Source organism: Apaloderma vittatum, unplaced genomic scaffold, assembly GCF_000703405.1.
Source record: "Apaloderma vittatum isolate BGI_N311 unplaced genomic scaffold, ASM70340v1 scaffold26939, whole genome shotgun sequence".
NCBI lineage: Eukaryota > Metazoa > Chordata > Aves > Trogoniformes > Trogonidae > Apaloderma > Apaloderma vittatum.
In genome coordinates this window covers 1-13,171 of record NW_009736214.1, presented here as the reverse complement: position 1 = coordinate 13,171, position 13,171 = coordinate 1, and the positions used below count along the sequence as shown (strand labels likewise).

Genomic DNA, 13,171 nt, shown 5'->3' with positions numbered 1-13,171 from the left:
AAGGACATTGCATTCCCCGGGCCTGAGGGTGTGCGAAGTCCCTGCGTGGTCGAGATGCAGGGGCACGCGGCCACCGTTCGCACCCCGGGGTCTGGAGGGGTGTGGAGCAGCCCAAACCCCCCCTCCCGGCGATCAGGGCATGGAGCTGAATCTGCGTTTCAGAATCAGGGTTGTTAATTGCTCCTCTCTGATTCCAGCAGCACATGCCGTAGCCTCCCGTTTCTCGTTTAGCACTAATTAAGCCTGCGTTTTACACTGGAAGATATCATCTGGCAGGCAGCTAGTGACTGTGTAATTGAGCCCCGCGTTACTTAGTGGTAGCAACAATTAACATGGGTTTAGTGTCAGGAGAAGAACTGACATAAACAAAGCTGTCCCAGAGCGTTTGCCTTTTCCCTGCCATTCCGTACGCTTGCGTGTGCAGAGTGGCTCAAACCCTGCGCTGTGCCGGCAGCCGGGCCTTGAAGGAGAGAACTGGGGGTCGTTTTGTCCGAAAGCATCCCCGGGCTGAGGGCGTGCTCCCGCCTGGGGAACAGCAACCAGCAGATGCACATATATATCTATATCTATCTATATATCTATCTATATATATCTCTCTCTATATATAGAAATATCTATATATATCTATATGCACGCGTGCCTTTATCTATATAGAAAAACATTGTTCCAGTTAGTAGTACAGTGACTAAAATTCACGTGCCATGAACACCGATTACAGTTGTCACAATCGATTTCTCTTTTCTATTTAGAAATTGCTCATGTTTGCTACTGAAATCCTATTTGCAGTAGGAAACTCCATTCCCCTGTAAAAATATTTTCTCAGGCTGCCCATGGTTTCCCCTGCCTTGTCTTACCTTGTAGCACGATTTTGCTTTTAGCTTTTGTGCCTTATCTGGCCCCTGTCCTGGTTGCTTTCCAGCATTTGGAGCTGGGTTATTTTAGGGAGATTTTCTTGCAGGTGACCTCAGGGGCAGTTCCCACACGTCTTTGCCCTTCGTTGCCACAACACTTTGTGTATACGTAGGGCATCCTGTAGCCTTGGCATAAAGGTATCCACAAAGCTTGAGGTGTTTTTCTTTGTATCTTCTCGTGCAAGGATCACTCAGGTGTCAGCTGAATTACTAAGAAAATGTGTTTTAAGAACTTTGGACCGCGAGCTGGAGAGATGGACTGGGAGAGAGGCAGCAGCAAACCGTTTATCCCGGCCTTAAGGGGAGGCAAAAATCATCTTACAAATCAGATTTCTGGCAGGTCTTATAACAAGAATACGATTTAACTTTCTGAGCAAAATTGCAGTATAAGGTCAAACTATATTGAGTTAATTTGTTTCCTGATAAAGATGGTTTCTTACTTAAATTAAGGCTGTCTTTTGCCTTGTCATTGTTCCTGTTTGGATTTATTTCAAAGACGAATGTTGGAGTGAGTCCAGAGGAGGTCACGAAGGTGCCTGGGGGGCAGGAGCAGCTCCCCTGCTCAGCCTGGAGGGGAGAAGGTCCCAGAGGGGAGACCTTTGAGCGGCCTCCCGGTACTCACCGGATGGGGAGAGACTTTTTAGCGGGGCCTGTTGTGATGGGAGAAAGAGTAACGGCTTTAAACCAGGAGAGGGGAGGTTTAGCTGAGATGTGAGGAAGAAACGCTTCTCTGTGAGGGTGCTGGGACCCTGGGGATGCCCCAGCCCTGGCAGCGCCCAAGGCCGGGTTGGACGGGGCTGGGAGCAGCCTGGGCTGGGGTGAGGTTTGCAACGAGATGGTCTTCAAGGACCCTTCCAACCCAAACCATCCTGTGATTCCATGAACAAGAGGAAATAAATGTAATTAAGGAATCCGTTGAGTTTTTTTTCCAGAAGATGGTTCAATTGCACAACTGCAACAAAAACCCATCGTACATGTTCCGAGTCTAGCGCAAGCGGAGCTCTTTGCCTGGAACGAAAATAAGCCTGTAGCTCCCGAGCTAATCATGTCCGTTCTCTTCTTCAGGGTCGATGTTCAAGGGACAACTGCAAATATCTTCACCCACCGCCACACTTAAAAACGCAGCTGGAGATCAATGGGCGCAATAACCTGATTCAGCAGAAGAACATGGCCATGCTGGCCCAGCAGATGCAGCTTGCCAATGCCATGATGCCTGGGGCCCCGCTGCAGCCTGTGGTATGTTCGCTTTTTGACTTCGTCAGCGAGTAGAGTGAGTTGTGCTTTGTGCCTGTAAAACCCCACAAACGGGGAGAGAAATCGGATACAAGGAAATGCTCGTCCCTATGTCTTTGTCCTGTGTGATTCTCCCTTGGCTGAAGTAATACTGCTGCTTTAATTAATTTTGTTAATCTTCTGTTCATTTAATTCTTTATTTTTTTACAACTTATTTCTTGAAATTAGGAACGTGAGTGACCGTGGGGGAATTTCGTAAATAGACGTTTCCGCTGTGATTTCACGTGCTCTAGGCAATCCCTGGGTTTGAGAACATTCCCAGTGGATGGGGACCTTCTCAGGGAATTACTTGCTGGAACTGGGCTTTGGTTTTCACGTGAAAGCGTAAAGCTTGCCCTGAGTGACGTGTGATACGTGCTGGTCTGACCTGTGCCATCCGCACGTCAGGCTCGGCAGAGAGGAGGAGAAAAAGAGAGAATCATACTTTCTGCAAAAAGCCAGGGGACGGGGGAAGGAGAATCTGTCAGAGAGCTCCTGTCTGGTCCCAGATCTGGTTTTCCCTCGTGCCTGGGTGGGCGCGAGCAGTGCAGCGTCTGCCGGAGCCGAAGCCGCGGCTGAGGGACGTGCTCTGCAGCGATCCCGCGGGTCAGCAGGTGTGGGGGTGACGGGCACCGGCCCCCACGCGTGTGGGAGCTGAACACCCTGTGCCACATCCCTCTCTAATGCAATCCAGGGAGGTCACTGGAGCTAACCGATGGAGAAATTTGGCCCGGAGCCCTTCTGAGATAAATTTCTAGCTCAGCCATTAGAGGGTACTGATTAATGTATGAGCGAGACTGGCACTGAGTAACCTGTGAGCAAGGCTGGGATGTTCTGCACAGAAAGACACACAGTGCTGCCCTGGCTGAAGCTCTCTTCAGTGGGAAAAATGGTAAAAAAATAAATTGAAAGAATAAAATAAAGAATAAAAAAAAGAAAGAATAAAATAAAGGTATCTGCACTTCTTTGGCAGTTCTTTCATTCCTTTCTTGCTGGAAAAGGTAGAATTCAGGGAGTTTAATTTACCTCTGGATACCTTCTGTTAGGAAACCTATATTCACTCAGCTAGGTGAGTTCTTGAGATTTATTTCAGAAAGCCTAGTGACAATTTGTCCTCTTCAAAATATGGCTACTTCCTTAGGAAGAATCGTCTCAGCCGGAAGGCTCTCCTACTTGTGCCAAATGGTTATCTGGCCCCACATTTTCTGGGTCTGCAGAATTCCAGTAAATCCTTTGTAGCTCATTTGGTTCTGCTAGCAGAACTGTTATTCTCCCACCGAGCTTTATGCCTCGGCTGATTCGAGAAAAAGTGGGGCGGGAAGAGAAGCAGAAATCGCCGTGGTGGGATCGTCGCAGCAAATTGACTTTAGTACCTCTTAGCATAGCGGGAGAAGATAACCACGCTTTGTTTCTTCTCTTCCGACTGGCTTCTCTTTAAATAACCTTGTCCGTGCCACCCCGGCAGGGCGATGAGCTGGGGCAGGGTGGGACACGGGGCGCGGGGGCAGCCGAGGCTGCCTGTGGGCTCGTGCCCGCTGCTCGTGGCTTTCTGGCCAGAGACAAAAACTGAGGGTCCGTGCAGGCAGACAGCTCAGCAGCAGGCTGGACTATACGTGCTTTAACTCCAGAGCAACCTGGACGTGATTTTTCAGTTTCAACAGCTCAAAACAGATGTGTGCGCAGGCCATGATTTCATTTTTCCCCCGATTTGAGTAACAGTGATGCAGTGTTAGTGCCAGCAAATTCATATTTGGGACCATGAGAAAGCTTGAGTCAAAATGCAGCTGAATGTAAGACCCGTTGCTTAAAATTTTCTTCTCTGTTAACTTGTTTGTTTGTTTGTTTCATGAATTGTCATGTTTGCTTCATGAATTGTAACCAAATGCGGCTCTCTCGGGTCTATACAAAGCAGTGCGTAGGCACACACCAGCATTTGGGTAACACAGAAATAAATACTAGTGCAGTCCTTTGGATTAATGGGTGTTTTTCATATAGAGAGAGGCTGGTGTGAGGATAACATTTAAATGGAATTTAAATTCTTTATGCTACGCTAAGACTCTTCCTAATGAGCAAAATTTATCTGTGTATTTGCAAGCGCTGCCCATGCCTGGGTGGTTTCCACGTGTGTCTCTTGACTCCAGACTAGGTATTTTCAGAATCTAGTCTCGTTCAGTCTGAGGATTCCAAATTGACTGTCCAGCAATAGTGTTTCCAAGTGGATGTCATCCTACTAATTTGGCCTTAAAACTACTTTGTTTTTTAGCACGGTTGAAAGGGTTGTTATTTCAGGGTGTTTAGCAAGTGATTTATATCATCCCATCCAACCATGCTTCAGTCAGTTTGGTTTGTTTTACAAAAATCAATACCCTGTGCTTCAATAAAAGTAAGTGAACTAACTAATAGAGACTAATTTGGTGAGCAAAGCAGTAGGATCCTTTCGCTCATATTTCTCCTTGATAAATGTTTTAATTATCTTAGTTGCAAGTAATGTCTGCGGACTTTTCCCATCTTTCCTTTTCAGTTCACTCTTTTATCTGCCTTTAGCTGCCGCTCGAGGGAGGGGATTTCGGGTGCTGAGCGGGAATTGCGTGTCCTGCCAGCTGCGAGCGCTGAGGTCCTGAGCGAGAGCTCTGCCTGCTCGGATCTCTTCTGCCCTCCTTGCTTGGAAACTGGTTTAGGGGCAGCTGGGCTCAGCTGGACTCTGGCTTTGGTACCGGTGCAGCATCAGGAGTACCAGCCCGTGCTGGGGGGTAGTAGCACATCCTCAGGGGGTGCTAGCCGGAGTACTAGCCCATCGTCGGTGGGTGCTGCTGCGCTGTTCCACGGCAGCAATGTCAGACCCTGGATTTGCCTTTTCCAGTGTGGAAGAGTGTGAGAAATGCTAGACGGAAGCAGGAAGACGTGGGTGAGAGGCCAGGAGAGTGGGGACAGACACAGCAGTGGCTGGAGGCTCCGGGGACCCGCAGGGTGAGGAGCCTCGTGCTTCCCTTGGCGTGGCAGCTCCTCGGGACCTGACTGTGTTAAAGGAGTCCAGCTCCTTCCCTGCAGGGCTGGGGAGCTGGAGCGCTGGCAGAAAGCCTGTCTGTCTGTCTGTCTGTCCGGGGAGGAGCCATGGCTCCAGTGCTGCAGAGGGTCGTTTCCAAAGGTGCCCCCGTGTCTCCTTTCCAATCGATGGAGCCCGTTACGAGCCGTGCCTCCAAAAGGCAGACCCGGGGAGAGGAGACCCGCCGGGGAGGTGCCCCTTGGCTGAGCACAGGCTCCTTCAGAGCGGGATTACTCAGCAGAGGAGACCCTGTGGGTTATGGGGCGTCTGGCAGCGCAGAGCTGCCTCCGAGGCTGTGTCCTCCTTCACCTCTGTTTTCTTAAGGAGCTGCTTTTTTCCCTTTCCCAGCTGTTCTGCGTGATGTGCGGCATAGCAGGGCCCAAGCTGCGAGGCCAGTGAGTAGTTGTGCGGTTTGCTCCTGGCGACGCAGGAGGATTTCCTCTGCTTCTAGAGCTGGGCAGGTGAGAGCTCGCTGGGAAGCTCGCTTGCGGCAGCCGGCAGAGATGAGCCCTGACCTGGAGCTCCCCACCTCTCCTCTCCTGCGTGGGGCCACGGTCCCAGTTCTGACCAGTGGCACTTACTGACCAGGGAGCTCGGGCTGACCCTCAGCCGATGCTCAGGGCGACCCTCCTGGCAGAGCCGCGCTCTCCCCGTCCCGACGACTGTGGGACAGGTTTCATCTCCTAATTTCCGTGGGTGCGCACACAGCAAATACCTGTGAGGCTGCGAGTGGCACAAAGTGGCTGTGCTAACATGTGTTGTTTCTCTGCAGTGCTCTAAAGGCCACAGGGTATCTCCACTAGTATAAAATTACCTCAGTGGAAAATAGATGGGGTAGCCTTTTATTCACTCTGCGGTGAATATATTGGGCTGAAATCAACCGTTGGCATCTCTTAAGTTACACAGTGGTTTTGTTTTTAATGTTCATCACTGCATAGCTGATAACACAGTAATGAAAAGTGCAGTTAATTAATAGTGTATTTAAGAGTAATATTTTATTTCCTTTAAAATTTGCCTCTTTGTTTTCGTTCACATGAAGAGACGTTAAAGAAATTATTCCCATAATACAACACTTCCAGTCTTTTCCTTCAGTAATCTCTGGGTGTGTTTGTCCAGTGTTCCACGTGGATTTGTTCCTTGCTTGCAAAGGGTTCAGTCATTTCCTTAGGAGTACAAAAACATGTGGTGTTCTGTCTGACTTAAACAGATACCAAACAGAGAAGAAGAATTGCATTAACTCTCTAGTTGTTTTCCCTCTAAAAATCAGCTTAGAAGAAAAATCTAAATGCCTTGAGAAACTACTTTATTTAGATACTAAAGAGAAACCCTCCAGACTGGATTTCATTTGGCAGTTGCACTGGTAGCTCAGCGCCTTTGCATTCAGTGAGACGGAAGAGTTAGTTATTTAATCTTCCTGCAGCGTAACAGCTCTGCGCTCGGTCTTACAGCGTTATTTGGTCTTCTGCATCCAATTATCTTCACACCACGCGACGGCCTACAAGGGCATCTGACTCCTCCTTTTTTAAAAACAAGCAAACAAGCAAACAAACGAGTTTGCAGGCTCTATCTCTCTTTCTCTGACTTAATGTTTCAGTCTAAATAAAGCACATCCTTGGTGTAGTGGGTTTTTTCCTGGATATCTGCACGGACAGCCTGTTTAATTTCACAGCAATAAATGGTTAATGGTTCCTCTGTTAAACCCCTGCAGTTTCTGAACTGGTGCTGGCTGTCACCAGGGTCAGGAATGTGTTTAGCTGTGCCTGAAGCTGAGTGTGGTGTGACGGAGTGTCGGGGCTCTCGCCCAGGTGCCGTTTTTCCTGGGAGTGGGTTTTTGGACGCGTCCCTCCGAGAGCCCCAGGCTTTCTCCTGAGCCTGGAGGAGAGCGCATGCACAACGACGTGTCCCACAAATGCGGCAAAAGCTTCTTGCCCGTCAGTAACAGAAACTCACTGCCCTCGTGCCCAAGGTGATAGCCAAAAAGTTACTGTGCTGGCAGCAAGTATAAATATTTTCTTCTTCTTTTCTCTGATCGCAGCCGATGTTTTCCGTCGCACCGAGCTTAGCCACCAACGCGTCAGCCGCCTTCAACCCCTACTTGGGGCCCGTCTCCCCAGGCCTGGTCCCTGCGGAGATCCTGCCCACTGCCCCGATGCTGGTGACGGGGAACCCTGGCGTCCCGGTTCCTGCTGCCGCCGCCGCCGCTGCCCAGAAGCTGATGAGGACAGACAGGCTGGAGGTAGGAGCTGATATGTGCAACTTACTCTCACAAGTCGTGTCATTTACCATGTCTCACAGGTGTAAAGTATTTTTCCTGCGAAAGAAAATAATGCAGGTTTGGCTTCAGCTGACAGTGTCGTGTCTTGGTGACGGTAAGGACAAGGTGTGACCGAGTGATCATACCGTAAGTGAACGCTTGTGATTCTGCTCCTGACCCTTGCAGGAAGACATGGAAATACTGAGCCCTTTCAGCAATGACCGTGGCAGCAGCACGAATGTCTCAAAGCTGTGTTAGTGTGTGTTCATGTGGGGGCAGGTGTGAGGGCAGAGCTTCAGCTGCCCGCGTAAAGCGCAATGTTCAGCCTCTCCTTATTTTTGCTCTGGACAGATGGTGCCGGCGCTCCCATGCTGGCTTATCATCCTCATTACAAGTGTTCGTGCTCTCTAGCTGGTCCTCTCCCTTGCCCTGAATCTTTCTTATCTGAAAGGCCTGACAGTGTTTTCAACACCTTATCGGCACTGCAGCGGTGTGGGCGGTGAGCCAGCGACGTGCCGCTGGCTGCTGCTCGGCACCCCTGGCCAGCTCTGATGGGGAAAAGGCAGCGATGGAGGAGGCTGAGCAGGCGGGGTGATCCGCTGTCACCCCGTTTGCCTGCAAGAGGTCTGCTCTCCCAGTAGCACAGCAAATGCTCCCACAGTGTTTCCACAACGTCAGATCTTGGAGATCACGGTACCAGATCCGCTCTTGGATGTAGTCCCTGAACTCGGGGAGCACGGTGGGAGGAGAGCGAAGGATCTCTGTTCTAAAATGCAACCAGTTGTAATCGTAACACTTTTCTTTCTGCCTGTGCATCTGTGCTAACAGGGATTAATTCTCCTTACTTGGGAAGTTAATTAAGTCACATCTCTGACTGACAAGCTGCCACTCGAGACTGCGAGCAGGGAGGGGTGGGGAGGGTCATCTGGCAGCCGGCATCTCCCGCTGCCACTATTCTCAGAGCTCACATCACCACAGGTTCCCCTACAGCAGGTTCACATCATTTCCCTTTTTAGAGATGTTTTCTCTGAGGAGAGCGTTCCCCAAAGCGTGGTCAGGTTACAGGAGAGCTGCCGTGTGGTGGGCTGGTTGGAATCATTGAGGGATGTTTTTCGTTTGAGGACTCGATGTCGTGATGGATACCTGCCAGAGCTGAATTAAAACCAAAATGCAATTGCATAAATTCATAAATAAATCGTGCTAGATTCAGAAATGAGTGCCGAGAAGAGAATGTGGATGACAGGGAGCCCTCTGGGTCGCAGCGCTGAGGTCGGCTGCTCTGTTTGATTCTGCTTCCACTTGTGCAGGGGCCTCGATGCCGGTCACGGGGTTGGGGACACATGGGCTCAGCAGCTTTCTCCTCCTGAGCAAGAGCAGGACATAGCTGAGGTCCCCGAGCACCAGCTCTGCCCGTGGCCTGGGGCAGGGCTGCCGGCAGGCTACGACACGGGGCGCCAATGAAACCTGGCGCTCCAGCGTGCAGGATTTGGTCCTCTGCGCCTTTGCGTTCTCTTTACGTAGCTATTTAGAGGAGTGATACACTGCTGAGCCCAACTCCTCTGCACAAGAGGGAGTTGTGAGAATGTTACTCTCACAGAACACCCAGGGGCACAGTCTGCAGTAAACCCCATTTTTATCAATTAGGAAAAGCCTGCAAAACTGTCTGAAATCACTAAAATTGTCCTTGGGGGAGGGCAGTCCTTCCTAATGGGGCTGTTCCCCTGGCTTTGCTCTTGCCATGGCGCCATGCAGATCACTTGAAATACAGCTTCTTCTGCCCTTTAAGCTGTTTTGAGTTTTGATTTTTTATTTTGGCTGGGAGCACAACCAGGGTGACCCCCTGACTCTGCAGTTCCGTGCCGCACTGCTCCCTTACAGAATCAGTATCTGCTGGGGGCAGGAGTGTCTTTTGCTCCTCCTTTTTTCACTTTACTAGCAAATGCTGTTTATATAGTGAAGTGCGTAGGTGAGAAGATAATGTGCTAGTGCTTTCCAGTGTACCGGTCGTTTAATCTGGAGTGTGTGAATAGCAAATAAGCAGGTGATTTTTATGAGCTGCAGAACATTTTAATGTACCGTATGGTTTGCAGAAATGCAGAACTGATTTGAAAGGTTTTGCATAATCCTGTTGTTACCTCTCGGAGAAGCCACCTACTCTTGAAGCGAGCTGGTTGCCGTTGGCATTGTCATTTGTTCGGATGCAATTAGAGAGCTTTAGAAGGCTTTAGGTGTCTCTTCCTTGGAATGAACTGTCCTTGAGGAAAATAACCACTATGATGTTAGCATCTAATCTTGGGATGTGATTTGGTCTGCTTAGAATTTTAAGTACTTACTTTCAAGAATGATGTGCTCCGACACTGGACGTGCTCTGGGATGCTGAATGAGACTGTTCCACAGCTGAAGGCTCTCAACACAGGTACCTGGGATTTTCAGGAAAGCAGGTGGACAACACAAACCCGTGAGGCAGTGAACCTGGCCTCCCGAACTAACGGGAGTGTTCCTAAGAGCGGTGACTGTTCCCGGCAGTAGGATTCATTTCGTTTGGGCCGTGTCAGCTGTACGGACGGCATGCGGGTGTTTGGTGTCCAGTGAGTTCAGCCATCCCTGTAAGGAGTCTGGATCTCAGGGTGGAAGCTCATGGATTGTGACTTTTCCTGAAGCTTTCCTCATGCTCCTCTCCTGCCAGAAATATCTTGAACAAAAGCCTGGCTCTCCCAGTGAACCAGAAGAGAAGCAAGAGGGACAGGGAAGTGTGAGAGAAAGGAACCGCCTAACCGTTTGATTTGAAACGCATGTGTTTCCGTTTCAGTGCCATCATTTTCTGTTAGAAGCGTTCGAGAGTTGAGACTGACCATAACCAAGCTGCTGCCTTCTGCTTTTTCTCATGTGCATCATTTTTTTGGCCAGAAAGAAGCAGCTTAGAAGTTCCCGGAGGTTTTTGGCTCTTGGGTAATGTAACCTAGTGGTGCTGTTCGTTTAACCCTTGAGAAGGTCCTGAGTAATGACGTGCCCTTTTGGATAAATTCTCGTCAGGGTGGAGAAGGAGCCCGGCGGTGTGACTCACTCAGGGCAAGGCAGGGATCTCGGTTCTGCTGCCCGTGTCCTGCGAGCCCTGGGCTGAGCATCCCAGGAGCTCTCCCCCTCCAGGCTGGGCAGCTCGAATGCCCAAATAAAACCCAGCCCAATGCTATGATGAGTGAAATTAATTACAGTGAATCAGTAATATGGCAGCACCAGCTCAGCCTTTTTGCAGACAGAGTAGAGATGTACAGGTGCCTCTTCTCTTTACATTTCTTAACATACCGAGTTGAAAATTGTGATAGTAATTACAGGGCTGTTAATAAATAACGAAATAACAGCTCCCCAGATCTGAAAGGCCAGACAGCATATCGTACTTCTGTGCCTCTCTTTTCTCAAGCAGGTGAGTGATACATTGCTGCCTGCCCGTGGCAAAAAAAATATTGCCCTTTTTAGTGCTTGCTTTTAACTAAACAGGGGCTGGAAATATTCTTGGTTACCACCACAGTGGCTGAAAAGTCATTGCTGGTCACACTGATGAGAAGGACCAGCAGTGTCGTGGTTCGCCGTGAGCCGTTGTTCAGAGATGTGCTGGGGAGCGCGCAGGGGGAGCTGCCCATTGCCTTATCTCAGCTGCTGCAGGACGGCTTGGGGGAAATCTGCTCTGGACGTGCCAAAGATTATCCTTATCTCTCTGACTACTTCAGTTTTCTGGTCTTCCTTCTTTGTTTTTTAACTATGATAAAATTAGCTTATCTGGAGATGCATTCTCTCTCTCTCATTTTTAAGTGTATATATAAGAGTATATAGAGATAGATATATCCACATGGTCATATAAGAGCATATAGATATTCTTATATATATATACCCGCTTGTATATGAGTTGGTGTATATCTTCTTTGTGTTATTAATGGGCGGGCTTTTGCTTGCCTGGGAGTGGTTTCGAGACCTCAGTTTTGTGGGTCACCAGTACAAGGCAAAGTGCAAAGACAGACGACCGACAAGAGTTGCATCCTTTTCTTTATCTTCAGAGGAGAATAATTCAGTTTACTTCTAGACCACAAACAAATGACAGAGGGAAATTAGCCAGTTTTGTCTATTTGAGAGGCCTGTGTTTGGTAGAAGACACCGGTTCGTCCCTGTATCGTGCTGGTGTCAAGGTGGCCCTGTCACCGTGTGGGCACTGGACCGGGGGAGGGATCTGGCTGCAGAGTTCCCTGGAAGTCAAGGGGTTGTTTTCCAGCTGAGGAATTTGCCCAATCTTTCACACGTGCTGCAGAAACAGTTCTGGGGGTAACGAGAGCAATGGGGGTGCCTGAACTGGCGCGCTGAGCTCTGCTGCAAATACACACGCGGAGTCTTTGTCACAGTTTGAAGAAAGACAATAAATAGGTCATGCTGGAGTGACCCTGGACAGACAGGTGTTCCCCTGTGAAGGGGTTCACAAAGGACATTGCTCTTGTCCTTTAGGGTTGCCCTTTCCTGAGTCAGAGGCAATGGGCAGCACAGGGGTTAAAAGGCAGCGAGAGCGCTGCCATGGAGAGAACCAACCAACCACCGGGTTTGGTTTGTTGCAGGGATCAGAGCCAAGGTCCTGGAGGAAATACTGATGATCCAGGCTCATGGGCACCCACCTTTAAAAGGAAATTCCATCTGCTGAAGTAGTTTTATTTTTATACAGACTCGGTTGCTTTTGTCCCTTTCTGTTTCCTATAGCCTTTGGCAAACTGAAATGACAAACGCGAGTTTTTTGGTGCTTTTTGAAGAACTGACCAGGAAAGGGCACGCATCATTTTTTTTAAAACGAGGTTTGCAAGGTGTGCGTGCGAAGAGGGAGATGATGTCAGTCGCACTGTTGACTCTCTTCATCCTGCTGGGTTTTGATGCTCTTTGGCATCAGAAGTGGCTTCAGAGAAGCCACCACCGCTGGGCTCCTCCCAGGGCCAGGAGCTCGTCCTCACAGTGCTCTCGCAGACTTCCAGAAATCCCGACAGGGCTCTGAGCCGTGCCCACGGTGCCCGTTACCCAAACTAAGTGCCTTTCTTTTCCTGGTGTCGCAGGTTTGTCGAGAGTACCAGCGTGGCAACTGCAACCGGGGAGAGAACGACTGCCGGTTCGCCCACCCCGCCGACAGCGCCATGATCGACACCAACGACAACACCGTCACCGTCTGCATGGATTACATCAAAGGGAGATGCTCACGGGAAAAGTGCAAATATTTTCACCCTCCAGCACACCTGCAAGCCAAGATCAAGGCTGCCCAGTACCAGGTTAACCAAGCTGCAGCTGCCCACGGAGCGCCCGCAGCTGCCATGGTGAGTGTGGGAAGCCCCCGGAATAGGAGGCGAGGGGCAGTAACTGGGGTGTTAGTGGTTCTTGCTGGAGGGGTAGGGCAGCGTGTGAGCTCGGGGATCCCGGCGTGGTGTGATGAGCTTCCTCAGCATGTGGTGCCAGATCTGCTCTTAAGTAGTTCCAGACTGTGTTCAGGCGTTTCACTAATTCTGCCTGCTGGTGTACGGAGTGTCTCTATGTACATATATGTGTGCATACGCGTGTGCGTGTCTGTGCGTGGGCGTGCACATATGTAGGTACAGTTCGTTGTACGTTTGTGTGTGGGTAGACGTGTATCTATCTAGCCGCGCAGATAGATAAGCCCGTATCGCAGTTACTGTA

At 49.8% G+C, this 13,171-nt stretch overlaps 1 protein-coding gene across 1 annotated transcript; it reads left to right on the top strand.

The window, feature by feature from the left end:
* Positions 1 to 1,976: 1,976 nt before the first annotated feature.
* LOC104279566 (muscleblind-like protein 1) lies at positions 1,977 to 12,852 on the top strand (the record flags this gene model as incomplete). Its single annotated transcript, XM_009876891.1, has 3 exons — positions 1,977 to 2,147; positions 7,262 to 7,462; positions 12,559 to 12,852. Coding segments are annotated over exons 1-3 (564 nt in total), but the record flags the coding sequence as incomplete, so codon positions are not given.
* Between the last annotated feature and the right edge of the window lie 319 nt (positions 12,853 to 13,171).